Below are 15135 nucleotides of genomic sequence, written 5' to 3' on the forward strand. Positions count from 1 at the left end.
CTAACAAACACATAGCTCCGGAGTTAACCAGACCGGTTCATTAAGTAGCCAGTGACTCATAGCAGATATCTTTTGGTGATTTATCTGAGCATCTTTTAAGATTTTTATTATACAGAGGTTTGGTCAGACTTAGTTCAACGGGTACTACTTTGGGGTAGTCTACCGCTGACTAAATAGTACTGACTCTTGGGAAGGTTATCAGGGATTAAAGCTAAAAGGTTTTTACACTTAAATATGTAGATATTCTTCGTAAACAAAGCATGGATGTTGTCAAAATATAACCTATGCAAAAAAGTACAGTAGCTCTGAAATATTTTTTAAAAAACGGAAGATAGCATTTTTTAACATTGAAAATAAGATAACATTCTGAAATTTTGAATATTGTTTATGTTTTTTAAATTGAATGATAATTTTCAAAACAAATCATTTTACATAAAAAAGTAATTGGCGAGGCATTTTTAAGATTTGAATGTCGAATTTCGTATCTTTAAGCTGTATGTAAGCATTGGAACTGGTTACATTTTCAATTTGTTCTAACATTTTTGCCATATTGACATCTGCACTAGTGGCTGTCGAAATAGGATGATTGAAATTGTCATTTAACGCCACAATACGGATTCTGTCACCCTTTTTGTAGCCAATTTGCTTTTTTATATCGTTAAGAGCAGAGTCTAATTTCTTTTTCAAAGAGTCTTGATTAAGACCACCACCTACATAGTTTTCACAGCATAGTTGAAAAGTGCACTGATGAGCATTAAATTTTTTAATTTCTCGTTGATTTATAATATTTACAGACCACATTTTGATACGTGTGTACTCTACGAGTGTTCAACTGTGAATGAAGAGATTTTGACATGTGACACACTATTAACATCAATCTAAGAGGCCTTGTAGCCTAGAGGCAATGTATCCATACACTCATCATTATGTACAATTTTTCGTTTTTTGTAGTCCATCTTGAATGTCTTCGATACCCTTTTTTTCGTCACTATGTCTTTAGTGTGGACATCGCGGCATATTTGGTCATATGTGAGCTTGATTTGTTTGGTGGGATCGTGTATGATATCATTCATCGCTGAGGTATTGAGTACTAGGCTGTTCTCGTAGTTTAAAGTAAAGCCTTTGATTTTAGTCACCTCTTTGCCCTCGACTGTTTTGTAGTAATAACTTTTTGGTCCAGTAGCCTGCCATTCTACAATATAATCATCTGACCCAAGCTCATCGCTCCAATCGCCCAACATTTCACCTGTTTCGACAGTGTTTAGGCCATCATCAATATAAACAACGGAGTCTGTGTCGAAATAAGCTACAGCCTCTCCTAACCTATCAATCATATCGTACAGTCTCAGACGAGCGTTACTTGTCGTAAATAAAGCCACAAAAATATTTGTAGATGTGGGGTCTTCTACAAATACGTCCTTGTAATCATATGAGACTTGGGCTATGTGATCGTTAACAAATATCACATTAGTTATGTTAATCTTATCATCCATCAAGAGCTCATACCATCTTTTGAGGTCCACAACATACTCTGTCTGTTTCATATTCATTCTTTGCCCAAACTTGCCCCATAGACTATTCAAGCATAGTTTAGCGACTGCTCGTTTACCAAGATTTGGAGATATCTTCTCCAAGTCTAAGTCTATGCCCATTTGTTCTTTTACAACCCGAGCGTATTCTTCGTTTGAGGCATATGTATGTGGACTAGTTTCTAATTTTATTTTCATAAAATCTTTGACATAGCCCTTAAATAAATCCGTCGAAGTTTGTTCAAAATTCCACACCTCGTACACTTTCAACATTTTATACCCCTTTTCTAGGGCTTTATTGATCTCTAGAGTCGTCCACGTACCTTTTAATGCGCGTTCTGAGTCATCATGATCACAATTTTCGCAATCTTCCAAGGCGCATTGATTACACAACGGAAACATTAATTTGTCAGTTTTGACAGGTAGGACTGGGTGATATAAGTTGGTAGGTGGTAGTATTTGACAATGTACTAGGCCAAACCACGAGGGGTTGTATGATTCAGGTGCATGTATTTTAACAGGGTGGCCAATGGGGTAGCGGTCATAATACTGTACAGTAGGGTAAAGCGATACAATATCTATATATCTAAGCTTTTTACCAGTCACATTTAGTTTTATGGCGTTTGTTCGTCCTCCAAAGAATGCTTCACGAGGCTTTAAGGGTTCAACAATTTGAGGGCTCGGTGCATTTTTACATTCTTTTGATTTTAACCATTCACATTCCCACATTTCTACTAGTTTGTAACCAGCTTCTTTTATTTGTGCGGCTCTCCTCAGTGTTCGTTCGTACAAGTCGCTCATTGCCTCATTGTTGACATGATTAATAGTGTTGGGTGCAAAACACTCGGGGTGGCCATGCCAAAAACAACCGTGGTACTGGTACACAGTATTTGTACAGGCATCATAGCCATCCACTTTTGCACCACAGATCGTAATTTCGCCTCCATTAAGAGCATGTTGTACGTCTGGAAACTGACTGAGCCACTTTATGGATGCTTCACTGTACGTATCCTTAAGATCCTGTTTTACAACCCCAATAGTATTTGGTTGCAGATATTTGGCCCTATATATAGCCATACAAACACTAGCAATGGTCAGATATTGAAACGGGTCTATGTTAGCGATCCCCAAAAATTCTTTACGAAATTCCAAACAACCTCTTCGTAGAATATCTACATCTGAATCGCAGTAGGTATGTAGCTCCCTCTGAAAATCAAACTCATCGTTTTTATGGTCCTCATACCATTCGAGGAAAGCTGTACGTTGCTTCTCTTTCATGGTATTGGGACCATAATATTTAGGGCTTGGTAAAGCCCCAACATATTGCTGGTTCTCAGGCACATTAAAAAAGTGAGGAAAATACCCCTTCTTCAACTCTGCCAATCCAAACGTTTTGGGGAATTCTGCCAGAGGACCGCTCACGAAATTCGAACTATCAATTATTTTTAATTTAATAGCAGGTACTTCTAGCAGCATCAGTTTTGACCCGTTGTAGATGGTGTACGGTTTTATCGTGTTTTCTACACAGTATTTCAAAATAGAATACGAGTCGTAACTTTTCCCGTTGTGAGCTACTGCTGTATAACCCCTGTGTTTCTCAGAAATTAACCATTTACAAAATTCTTCATTGTCTTTGAAAACAAATTTATTACCATTAAAATCGTGGGCTATCACCAAGTTCGGTATGTGTATACCTGTGTCTTGCATTGCTTCATAATCGAAAAATAAATATTTTTCTGTATATGTGCAACGATTTATGGGTGTGTTAGAGAGGCCATTGCATTGACATGGATATTTACATGTAACAGTTGTTTTATAATGCTTCCGACAACCCATATTTTCTTCATTACTACGATTATTACATACACACGGTACTTCGCAAATTCCTCCTTTGGCGGGTTTTTTCATCATATAGCAATGATGCGTAGCTATCTCTACGAATGTGTTACAATTCCTGCACATCGAGTAGCCACACACATGCTCATTGGCTCTTTTACATACTTTATTGCACTTTTCACATTTAAATACTTCTTTGCACATTGCTTCGTGATTATGCAGGCATTCAATATTAAAGCAGAAGCGGTTACATAATTCGCAAAGGATCTTTGTGTGCGTCGACAAGTCGTGTTCTGGCTGCTTGCAGATTGTACACAGAGGTGCTTTCTTGCACTTGTGCTTGCTTTGATAAGGTGTATCGCACTTTGTACAGTAAAAATGTGTGCCATACAACCCTTTTAACCTGTTGATTACGTCGAAGTGATTCCCATTTTTGTATAGATAAATTTTGTTTGTTTTTTCGGGACCCTCGTATATGATTGTGTTGAAATTTTCAGCGCAGATGATCTTAATTTGCACATTCAACAGTTCTTCGGCCTTCTTAAAATCATCCAAAGTAAAGCCGTCGACATAGCAACCACCCAATAGACCACAAAGTTTTTCCGCCAAAACAGTCTGTAATGTTCGGCCATCACGTATGCTCTGAGTATCCCTTTTGATCAGTTTGTGACCCAAAATCTCTTTTGTGATGTATGTAAGAGCCGTTACGATTGCTCTAGCCCCACAAAGATTATCAGTATTAACAATCCGTGTAATGCTCTTTTTGGTTCGACGATCCTCTGACAAATTTATCATTCTACGACGACCGCTACCCCTAGGCATCTTGAAAATTTGAATATCGAATTTCGTGTCACCCAAAAGAACAGTATCGTTAGATGTTAATATGTTTTCAACTTGTTGTAATAAATTATCCATATTGTCTTCTGTGGTCACTTTTGTCGATATAGGGTGATTGAACTTGTCATTGTGGGCAATTATTCGGATTTTATCCCCTTTTTTGTAGCCACCCTGTTTCTTTGCATCATTCAGCGCATCCTCCAACAGAGCTTTCAAGTTCTCTTCGCCGCGGCTAGGAGAACCCCCTGTATGCTGCTCGCAAGAGAGCTGAAAACTATGTAGGTACGCACAAAATGTAGTTATGAATCTACGCGCTAAAACCTTCAATGACCAATTTTGAACCATTTCGAAAATTATCAAAATTAGAAATTTCAAAATCAAAAAAACTTTACAATTTTTCAAAAAAACTAAAAATTCAAAATGTAATATCTATTTTTCAAAAAAAATGCACACTTACTGTAAAGGCTGATAAGAGCAAGAGCTGATAAGAGAGAGAGCACGTCTTAACGCCAGGGCTGACTGATAAGAAATGAGAGTAAATCATCTTTTGCGGGCCTTTTATACGTTTTCACCCTAGGTCACGTGACACTCTATGATAAGGAAAAGGGTAATACTGTTTGAGAAAAACAGGGGTGTTTATTTTCAATTTTACATAAAAACAGCTGTATAAAGTATTTAAAACATATCAGTTAGTCTTTTTACGAAATCCCGGTTGTAAATTATCTATATTTTCGAGTTGCGGCTAGCTATTATCATATTGTGATAAAGCAATTAAAACCGAGTTTATTCAAAATAATAAAAGTATGTACATTTATAATTAATTATTAGAACAAAACAAAATCTATTTTGCCAAAAACGACGATCATTTTTTTTCAGAAAATGATATTAAAATTTAGGGCGTTGTCCCGCTTCGGGAGAACTCGTAGCACTTCGGCTAGAAAATCTTTGCAAAATTAACAAGATCTTACCTGTCGACGAGAATTACGTCATCGCTACTTTTAGGCAAAGATAGTGCCGTGTGCAAAACATACTTGTTGTGTTTTATCAAGGTATTATGTCAAACGGTTAAGATAGGTGATGTCATTGATATTTTTAGGTAATGACGCGGGCGCGGCGTTTTGGTTATGTAGAAAATAAAAAGGCATGCTAAATTCCATATTATTTTATTTGTTAAATTAATACATATTACATGATATTCTTGAAGGAAGGCATCGGTTAGTGGGATGATGACTTCTGAAGTATTCCGTTTTCTTAGTAGCCGCTAGATGGAGACAATTAATGAATAAGCTCTAGATAACGCAATTCACTTATTATTTCTTCTGCTTCTTTTCCATTTAGAGCATCGCTTTTCGAAAGAATTTTGAGGCCTTCTACAAGTATATTTGGATCGTTATTTTCGTTATAGAGGGTCCATATTTTTTCCACTTCGTCAAGTAACTGTTTGTCGACAGCACTCAGATCCTCAATACGAATTTTATTTTCCTGCTGTATGTCTGGTGTATCTTGAACATTGTTGTGTCTTTTAGACTTTTGATGTACTGACATTGACGCATCGTGGTCATGTATTTCGACCTTTCTTGTAATATCATTTACGGTCTGTGGTCTTCTTTTACACAGGTGTTCCGATGCAGCGTGGTCACGTGATTCGTCATTTCTTACGTTAGAATGTAAAGTCTGTGGTTTTTTTCTTTTAGCTGGATACATGGGCTTAATAATTTTTTCGTATTTAACGGTGTGAGATTGGTGACGTAGCCTGCCTCGTCCGTCCTTGTGGGCACCTGATATATCTAGCAGAGATTTGTAGATTTTTTGATCGGCTAGTGTGTATTGTAGAGGGTTTTTGGAAAAAAGCAATTCGTATAAACCAGGTGTAGCTTTAAAAATGTGTGAATCCATTTGAATGTTATCTTTATCAAAATCAATGGGGTGAGTTCCAAACTTCCAGTCACCGGTAGACCAATTAAATCTCGGACCGTATACTTTGTCGATGTTCCCCACATCTTGGATATATTTTTTAAGATAAGGGTAGGCATCATTACCCTTCACGGCTTGAGTACGTCGAACTTCCTCGGAAGTGAGGTGTTTTGTTTGAATATTTTGTGCTTCGTCTTCTTCGAGATCTGGTGTTTTATTAGTGTTGGTTTCATTTGTGTAGTTGAGTATTTCATTAAGAGGTGTAGTTACTGGTTTTAACGTCGATTCTAGTAGCTCTTTTTGATCAATTTGCATCCTTTTGAGATCATTATACTTTGCCCTCACAATTGCGGCGAGTCTTTTTACTTGAACTGCTCTGTTTGGCGACATCTTAACAAATGATGTCATAGCTTTCATCTCCTGTATTTATACCCTCTGCTACCCTCTGCTACCCTCTGTAACAGAGCGTAACAGAGGGTAGCAGAGGGTACCAGAGGATAGTATATTCATTAATTGTCTCCATCTAGCGGCTACTAAGAAAACGGAATACTTCAGAAGTCATCATCCCACTAACCGATGCCTTCCTTCAAGAATATCATGTAATATGTATTAATTTAACAAATAAAATAATATGGAATTTAGCATGCCTTTTTATTTTCTACATAACCAAAACGCCGCGCCCGCGTCATTACCTAAAAATATCAATGACATCACCTATCTTAACCGTTTGACATAATACCTTGATAAAACACAACAAGTATGTTTTGCACACGGCACTATCTTTGCCTAAAAGTAGCGATGACGTAATTCTCGTCGACAGGTAAGATCTTGTTAATTTTGCAAAGATTTTCTAGCCGAAGTGCTACGAGTTCTCCCGAAGCGGGACAACGCCCTAAATTTTAATATCATTTTCTGAAAAAAAATGATCGTCGTTTTTGGCAAAATAGATTTTGTTTTGTTCTAATAATTAATTATAAATGTACATACTTTTATTATTTTGAATAAACTCGGTTTTAATTGCTTTATCACAATATGATAATAGCTAGCCGCAACTCGAAAATATAGATAATTTACAACCGGGATTTCGTAAAAAGACTAACTGATATGTTTTAAATACTTTATACAGCTGTTTTTATGTAAAATTGAAAATAAACACCCCTGTTTTTCTCAAACAGTATTACCCTTTTCCTTATCATAGAGTGTCACGTGACCTAGGGTGAAAACGTATAAAAGGCCCGCAAAAGATGATTTACTCTCATTTCTTATCAGTCAGCCCTGGCGTTAAGACGTGCTCTCTCTCTTATCAGCTCTTGCTCTTATCAGCCTTTACAGTAAGTGTGCATTTTTTTTGAAAAATAGATATTACATTTTGAATTTTTAGTTTTTTTGAAAAATTGTAAAGTTTTTTTGATTTTGAAATTTCTAATTTTGATAATTTTCGAAATGGTTCAAAATTGGTCATTGAAGGTTTTAGCGCGTAGATTCATAACTACATTTTGTGCGTACCTACATAGTTTTCAGCTCTCTTGCGAGCAGCATACAGGGGGTTCTCCTAGCCGCGGCGAAGAGAACTTGAAAGCTCTGTTGGAGGATGCGCTGAATGATGCAAAGAAACAGGGTGGCTACAAAAAAGGGGATAAAATCCGAATAATTGCCCACAATGACAAGTTCAATCACCCTATATCGACAAAAGTGACCACAGAAGACAATATGGATAATTTATTACAACAAGTTGAAAACATATTAACATCTAACGATACTGTTCTTTTGGGTGACACGAAATTCGATATTCAAATTTTCAAGATGCCTAGGGGTAGCGGTCGTCGTAGAATGATAAATTTGTCAGAGGATCGTCGAACCAAAAAGAGCATTACACGGATTGTTAATACTGATAATCTTTGTGGGGCTAGAGCAATCGTAACGGCTCTTACATACATCACAAAAGAGATTTTGGGTCACAAACTGATCAAAAGGGATACTCAGAGCATACGTGATGGCCGAACATTACAGACTGTTTTGGCGGAAAAACTTTGTGGTCTATTGGGTGGTTGCTATGTCGACGGCTTTACTTTGGATGATTTTAAGAAGGCCGAAGAACTGTTGAATGTGCAAATTAAGATCATCTGCGCTGAAAATTTCAACACAATCATATACGAGGGTCCCGAAAAAACAAACAAAATTTATCTATACAAAAATGGGAATCACTTCGACGTAATCAACAGGTTAAAAGGGTTGTATGGCACACATTTTTACTGTACAAAGTGCGATACACCTTATCAAAGCAAGCACAAGTGCAAGAAAGCACCTCTGTGTACAATCTGCAAGCAGCCAGAACACGACTTGTCGACGCACACAAAGATCCTTTGCGAATTATGTAACCGCTTCTGCTTTAATATTGAATGCCTGCATAATCACGAAGCAATGTGCAAAGAAGTATTTAAATGTGAAAAGTGCAATAAAGTATGTAAAAGAGCCAATGAGCATGTGTGTGGCTACTCGATGTGCAGGAATTGTAACACATTCGTAGAGATAGCTACGCATCATTGCTATATGATGAAAAAACCCGCCAAAGGAGGAATTTGCGAAGTACCGTGTGTATGTAATAATCGTAGTAATGAAGAAAATATGGGTTGTCGGAAGCATTATAAAACAACTGTTACATGTAAATATCCATGTCAATGCAATGGCCTCTCTAACACACCCATAAATCGTTGCACATATATACAGAAAAATATTTATTTTTCGATTATGAAGCAATGCAAGACACAGGTATACACATACCGAACTTGGTGATAGCCCACGATTTTAATGGTAATAAATTTGTTTTCAAAGACAATGAAGAATTTTGTAAATGGTTAATTTCTGAGAAACACAGGGGTTATACAGCAGTAGCTCACAACGGGAAAAGTTACGACTCGTATTTTATTTTGAAATACTGTGTAGAAAACACGATAAAACCGTACACCATCTACAACGGGTCAAAACTGATGCTGCTAGAAGTACCTGCTATTAAATTAAAAATAATTGATAGTTCGAATTTCGTGAGCGGTCCTCTGGCAGAATTCCCCAAAACGTTTGGATTGGCAGAGTTGAAGAAGGGGTATTTTCCTCACTTTTTTAATGTGCCTGAGAACCAGCAATATGTTGGGGCTTTACCAAGCCCTAAATATTATGGTCCCAATACCATGAAAGAGAAGCAACGTACAGCTTTCCTCGAATGGTATGAGGACCATAAAAACGATGAGTTTGATTTTCAGAGGGAGCTACATACCTACTGCGATTCAGATGTAGATATTCTACGAAGAGGTTGTTTGGAATTTCGTAAAGAATTTTTGGGGATCGCTAACATAGACCCGTTTCAATATCTGACCATTGCTAGTGTTTGTATGGCTATATATAGGGCCAAATATCTGCAACCAAATACTATTGGGGTTGTAAAACAGGATCTTAAGGATACGTACAGTGAAGCATCCATAAAGTGGCTCAGTCAGTTTCCAGACGTACAACATGCTCTTAATGGAGGCGAAATTACGATCTGTGGTGCAAAAGTGGATGGCTATGATGCCTGTACAAATACTGTGTACCAGTACCACGGTTGTTTTTGGCATGGCCACCCCGAGTGTTTTGCACCCAACACTATTAATCATGTCAACAATGAGGCAATGAGCGACTTGTACGAACGAACACTGAGGAGAGCCGCACAAATAAAAGAAGCTGGTTACAAACTAGTAGAAATGTGGGAATGTGAATGGTTAAAATCAAAAGAATGTAAAAATGCACCGAGCCCTCAAATTGTTGAACCCTTAAAGCCTCGTGAAGCATTCTTTGGAGGACGAACAAACGCCATAAAACTAAATGTGACTGGTAAAAAGCTTAGATATATAGATATTGTATCGCTTTACCCTACTGTACAGTATTATGACCGCTACCCCATTGGCCACCCTGTTAAAATACATGCACCTGAATCATACAACCCCTCGTGGTTTGGCCTAGTACATTGTCAAATACTACCACCTACCAACTTATATCACCCAGTCCTACCTGTCAAAACTGACAAATTAATGTTTCCGTTGTGTAATCAATGCGCCTTGGAAGATTGCGAAAATTGTGATCATGATGACTCAGAACGCGCATTAAAAGGTACGTGGACGACTCTAGAGATCAATAAAGCCCTAGAAAAGGGGTATAAAATGTTGAAAGTGTACGAGGTGTGGAATTTTGAACAAACTTCGACGGATTTATTTAAGGGCTATGTCAAAGATTTTATGAAAATAAAATTAGAAACTAGTCCACATACATATGCCTCAAACGAAGAATACGCTCGGGTTGTAAAAGAACAAATGGGCATAGACTTAGACTTGGAGAAGATATCTCCAAATCTTGGTAAACGAGCAGTCGCTAAACTATGCTTGAATAGTCTATGGGGCAAGTTTGGGCAAAGAATGAATATGAAACAGACAGAGTATGTTGTGGACCTCAAAAGATGGTATGAGCTCTTGATGGATGATAAGATTAACATAACTAATGTGATATTTGTTAACGATCACATAGCCCAAGTCTCATATGATTACAAGGACGTATTTGTAGAAGACCCCACATCTACAAATATTTTTGTGGCTTTATTTACGACAAGTAACGCTCGTCTGAGACTGTACGATATGATTGATAGGTTAGGAGAGGCTGTAGCTTATTTCGACACAGACTCCGTTGTTTATATTGATGATGGCCTAAACACTGTCGAAACAGGTGAAATGTTGGGCGATTGGAGCGATGAGCTTGGGTCAGATGATTATATTGTAGAATGGCAGGCTACTGGACCAAAAAGTTATTACTACAAAACAGTCGAGGGCAAAGAGGTGACTAAAATCAAAGGCTTTACTTTAAACTACGAGAACAGCCTAGTACTCAATACCTCAGCGATGAATGATATCATACACGATCCCACCAAACAAATCAAGCTCACATATGACCAAATATGCCGCGATGTCCACACTAAAGACATAGTGACGAAAAAAAGGGTATCGAAGACATTCAAGATGGACTACAAAAAACGAAAAATTGTACATAATGATGAGTGTATGGATACATTGCCTCTAGGCTACAAGGCCTCTTAGATTGATGTTAATAGTGTGTCACATGTCAAAATCTCTTCATTCACAGTTGAACACTCGTAGAGTACACACGTATCAAAATGTGGTCTGTAAATATTATAAATCAACGAGAAATTAAAAAATTTAATGCTCATCAGTGCACTTTTCAACTATGCTGTGAAAACTATGTAGGTGGTGGTCTTAATCAAGACTCTTTGAAAAAGAAATTAGACTCTGCTCTTAACGATATAAAAAAGCAAATTGGCTACAAAAAGGGTGACAGAATCCGTATTGTGGCGTTAAATGACAATTTCAATCATCCTATTTCGACAGCCACTAGTGCAGATGTCAATATGGCAAAAATGTTAGAACAAATTGAAAATGTAACCAGTTCCAATGCTTACATACAGCTTAAAGATACGAAATTCGACATTCAAATCTTAAAAATGCCTCGCCAATTACTTTTTTATGTAAAATGATTTGTTTTGAAAATTATCATTCAATTTAAAAAACATAAACAATATTCAAAATTTCAGAATGTTATCTTATTTTCAATGTTAAAAAATGCTATCTTCCGTTTTTTAAAAAATATTTCAGAGCTACTGTACTTTTTTGCATAGGTTATATTTTGACAACATCCATGCTTTGTTTACGAAGAATATCTACATATTTAAGTGTAAAAACCTTTTAGCTTTAATCCCTGATAACCTTCCCAAGAGTCAGTACTATTTAGTCAGCGGTAGACTACCCCAAAGTAGTACCCGTTGAACTAAGTCTGACCAAACCTCTGTATAATAAAAATCTTAAAAGATGCTCAGATAAATCACCAAAAGATATCTGCTATGAGTCACTGGCTACTTAATGAACCGGTCTGGTTAACTCCGGAGCTATGTGTTTGTTAGCTGCCTGATACCCAAAAGATACTCTGCACAGATCACTAAAAGATATTTACTGAGCCTTACCTTGAACTAAGCCCTGACCACACCTCTATATATATATATAATAAAAAATCTTAAAAGATGCTCAGATAAATCACCAAAAGATATCTGTTATGAGTCACTGGCTACTTAATGAACCGGTCTGGTTAACTCCGGAGCTATGTGTTCGTTAGCGGCCTGATACCCAAAAGATACTCTGCACAGATCACTAAAAGATATTTACTGGGCCTTACACTACTTATATGTGATTTCTACATAAGCAAAGCATGGATGGGCCCAAATACCGTAGGCCTGTCTTATGTCTTTCTATGCTCTGTATATTGAGACATATGGCGGGGAATCTTAACGAGGCCGTAAGCATCTCCAATACTTCAATATTCTTTGATATATCCACGAATATGTCATATAATGTTGACGTATTGCCTCCTGGGTAGGCCTTGGAAAGAGATGTAACATTACTTAGGGCTATTATATTTACTTAAGTTTTATAAACACCCTGTACAAGAACATTTTGGTTAAACCTATATGTAAAATCTTCATTTTATCCACCCTGTATAATAATTTTTGTTATTTATCTATTATTTATAATCTCTTTATTCTTAATGTAAAAACAATTACTAAACATTTGGTATTTCTTTTAATTATTATGTAAAATAAATTGATACTATTAGAAGATCGACAATTCTCAAACAAACAACAGGAAATTATCTAACCGGTGAAAACGATAAATTTATTATTTTGTCCGCATATTGTCCAAACTTATGACTTCTGATACTTAAACCGGAATTGCTTATAAATAAAAACAATAAAATTTTACACATTTTTTATATTCTTTTCTTTAAAACAGAAAATTTACCAACATTTGCTTACCCTTAGTTATTCAGCGTCTAACGTTGTCAATTGTTGTTGTTGATTTCCAAATATTAATTACAGAGGGCACTGATGCTTCATGTTCGGCTTCTCATCTAAAATTATAAGTTTACATAATTTGTACAATGCTTGTACTGTGTAATATTTTTTCTAGGTACTCATGTATTCTTTCTTTTACATTTAAAAACGTTTTTTTTTATTAAGCAAATAACGTGACTTTGTTGCGCATATACCTTACACATTGTTATACGTTGAGCCGTTTAGACGTTACAAGCTTAGTGTCCTTTTGGTATTGTCTGTGCGTTTGTTTTTATGTTAACGTATTCGTTATCCACTCCCCTTTTCATCGATACCTCACACGTTGTTATACGTTAAGCCGTTTGGACGTTGCAAGCTTAGTGTCCTTATGGCATTGTCTTTTTGCGTTTGTTTTTTGTGTTAACGTATTCATTACCCCCTCCCCTTTTCATCGATATCTTACACATTGTTATACGTTGAGCCGTTTGGACGTTGCAAGCTTAGTGTCCTTTTGGCATTGTCTCGTGCGTTTGTTTTTATGTTAACGTATTCGTTATCCACTCCCCTTTTCATCGATACCTCACACGTTGTTATACGTTGAGCCGTTTGGACGTTGCAAGCTTAGTGTCCTTATGGCATTGTCTTTTTGCGTTTGTTTTTTGTGTTAAAGTATTCATTACCCCCTCCCCTTTTCATCGATAGCTTACACATTGTTATACGTTGAGCCGTTTGGACGTTGCAAGCATTGAAATGGTATTTTCACCAACACATTTAAAGTTAAAAATATATTTGAAATATCCATATCGACTACCGTGACATTTATTGTAGAACAATAATATATAAAGTATCTCGGAATTTTTTGCGTACATTACCTGCTGATGATAAATTACACACGCAGATTTTGATACCTATGCCGTATTTGTTTTTTTTTATACAGATTGTTGTTAGTCGATTTTAAACGTCTATGTGGATTAGCGACGTGCATGCTTAGCTTCGGTGGTGCTAGTCCCGAGTTCGATTCCTACACATGGTAAAATTTTTTTTTTAATAATAATATTTAATAATTTGGATTAAAATCGTCTTATAGATAGTGGATAATATTTAAAATACAAAAATATGTAAATTAATTCATATTAAAAATGGCTAATTACCAAACTTAAAAAAGGTTGTCTAGCGTGAAAAACAAGTTAGGACTTGTCGGTGACGTCATCGCGGGACGTGATCAGTGCGCGGACGGTGCTTGTGACGTCAGGGGTCAAAGGTCAAAGTGGGGTATAGTGGCACCCTTTCTACTGGCAACTTACACAGTGGGAAGATAGATATTAAAAAGGGTGTACGACAGGAATGCGTCCTCTCGCCGCTCCTGTTCAATATATACTCTGAACAAATCTTCAGAGAAGCACTGGGAGAAGTTTCGGAGGGTATCAAAGTAAACGGAGAGGTAATCAATAATATTAGATATGCTGACGACACAGTTATTATCGCAAATGACTGCAACGAGCTTCAAAGACTCATGCAAAGCATACACACAGCAAGTCAAGAATATGGTTTAGAACTCAATACAACCAAAACTAAATGCATGCTCATCAGCAGAACACAACAACCTCCGATTCAATTGACATTAAACAACCGAAAAATAGAACAAGTGGAGACATACACATACCTTGGAACCACAGTCAACACAAAATGGGACCAGTCAACAGAAATAAGATCACGAATTGAAAAAGCGAGAAACGCGTTCAACAATATGAAAAAGTGGTTCACAAGCAAAATTTCAATGGAACTAAAATTAAGACTGGTCAAGTGTTATGTCTTCCCGGTCTTGTTCTATGGAGCAGAGGCATGGACCACAACGGAAGCCACCCTGAAGAAACTAGAATCCTTTGAGCTGTGGATATATCGCCGTATTCTTCGGATATCCTGGACAGACCACATCACTAACGTGGAAGTAATGCAGAGAATAGGCAAAAGCAAAGAAATAATCTTCACCGTAAAGAAACGGAAGCTTGAGTACTTCGGACATGTCATGAGGCATACTAAGTACCAACTGCTACAGTTAATGGTCCAAGGAAGAATCGACAGTAGGAGGGGACCGGGAAGAAG

The 15135-nt window shown here is 36.9% G+C and overlaps 2 protein-coding genes across 2 annotated transcripts; one reads left to right on the plus strand and one right to left on the minus strand.

Moving 5' to 3' along the window:
* Nucleotides 1-878: 878 nt before the first annotated feature.
* On the minus strand, nt 879-4547 carry LOC140442178 (uncharacterized). Its single transcript, XM_072533255.1, has one exon. The coding sequence runs from the start codon at nt 4545-4547 to the stop codon at nt 879-881; it is 3669 nt and encodes a 1222-aa protein (XP_072389356.1).
* A 3012-nt stretch (nt 4548-7559) lies between these two features.
* On the plus strand, nt 7560-11230 carry LOC140442179 (uncharacterized). The gene is made up of 2 exons (XM_072533257.1): nt 7560-8778; nt 8871-11230. Exons 1-2 carry the CDS (start codon nt 7560-7562, stop codon nt 11228-11230), a joined length of 3579 nt encoding a protein of 1192 aa, XP_072389358.1.
* Nucleotides 11231-15135: the final 3905 nt, after the last annotated feature.

Source organism: Diabrotica undecimpunctata, chromosome 5 (genome assembly GCF_040954645.1).
Source record: "Diabrotica undecimpunctata isolate CICGRU chromosome 5, icDiaUnde3, whole genome shotgun sequence".
Classification (NCBI taxonomy): Eukaryota; Metazoa; Arthropoda; class Insecta; order Coleoptera; family Chrysomelidae; genus Diabrotica; species Diabrotica undecimpunctata.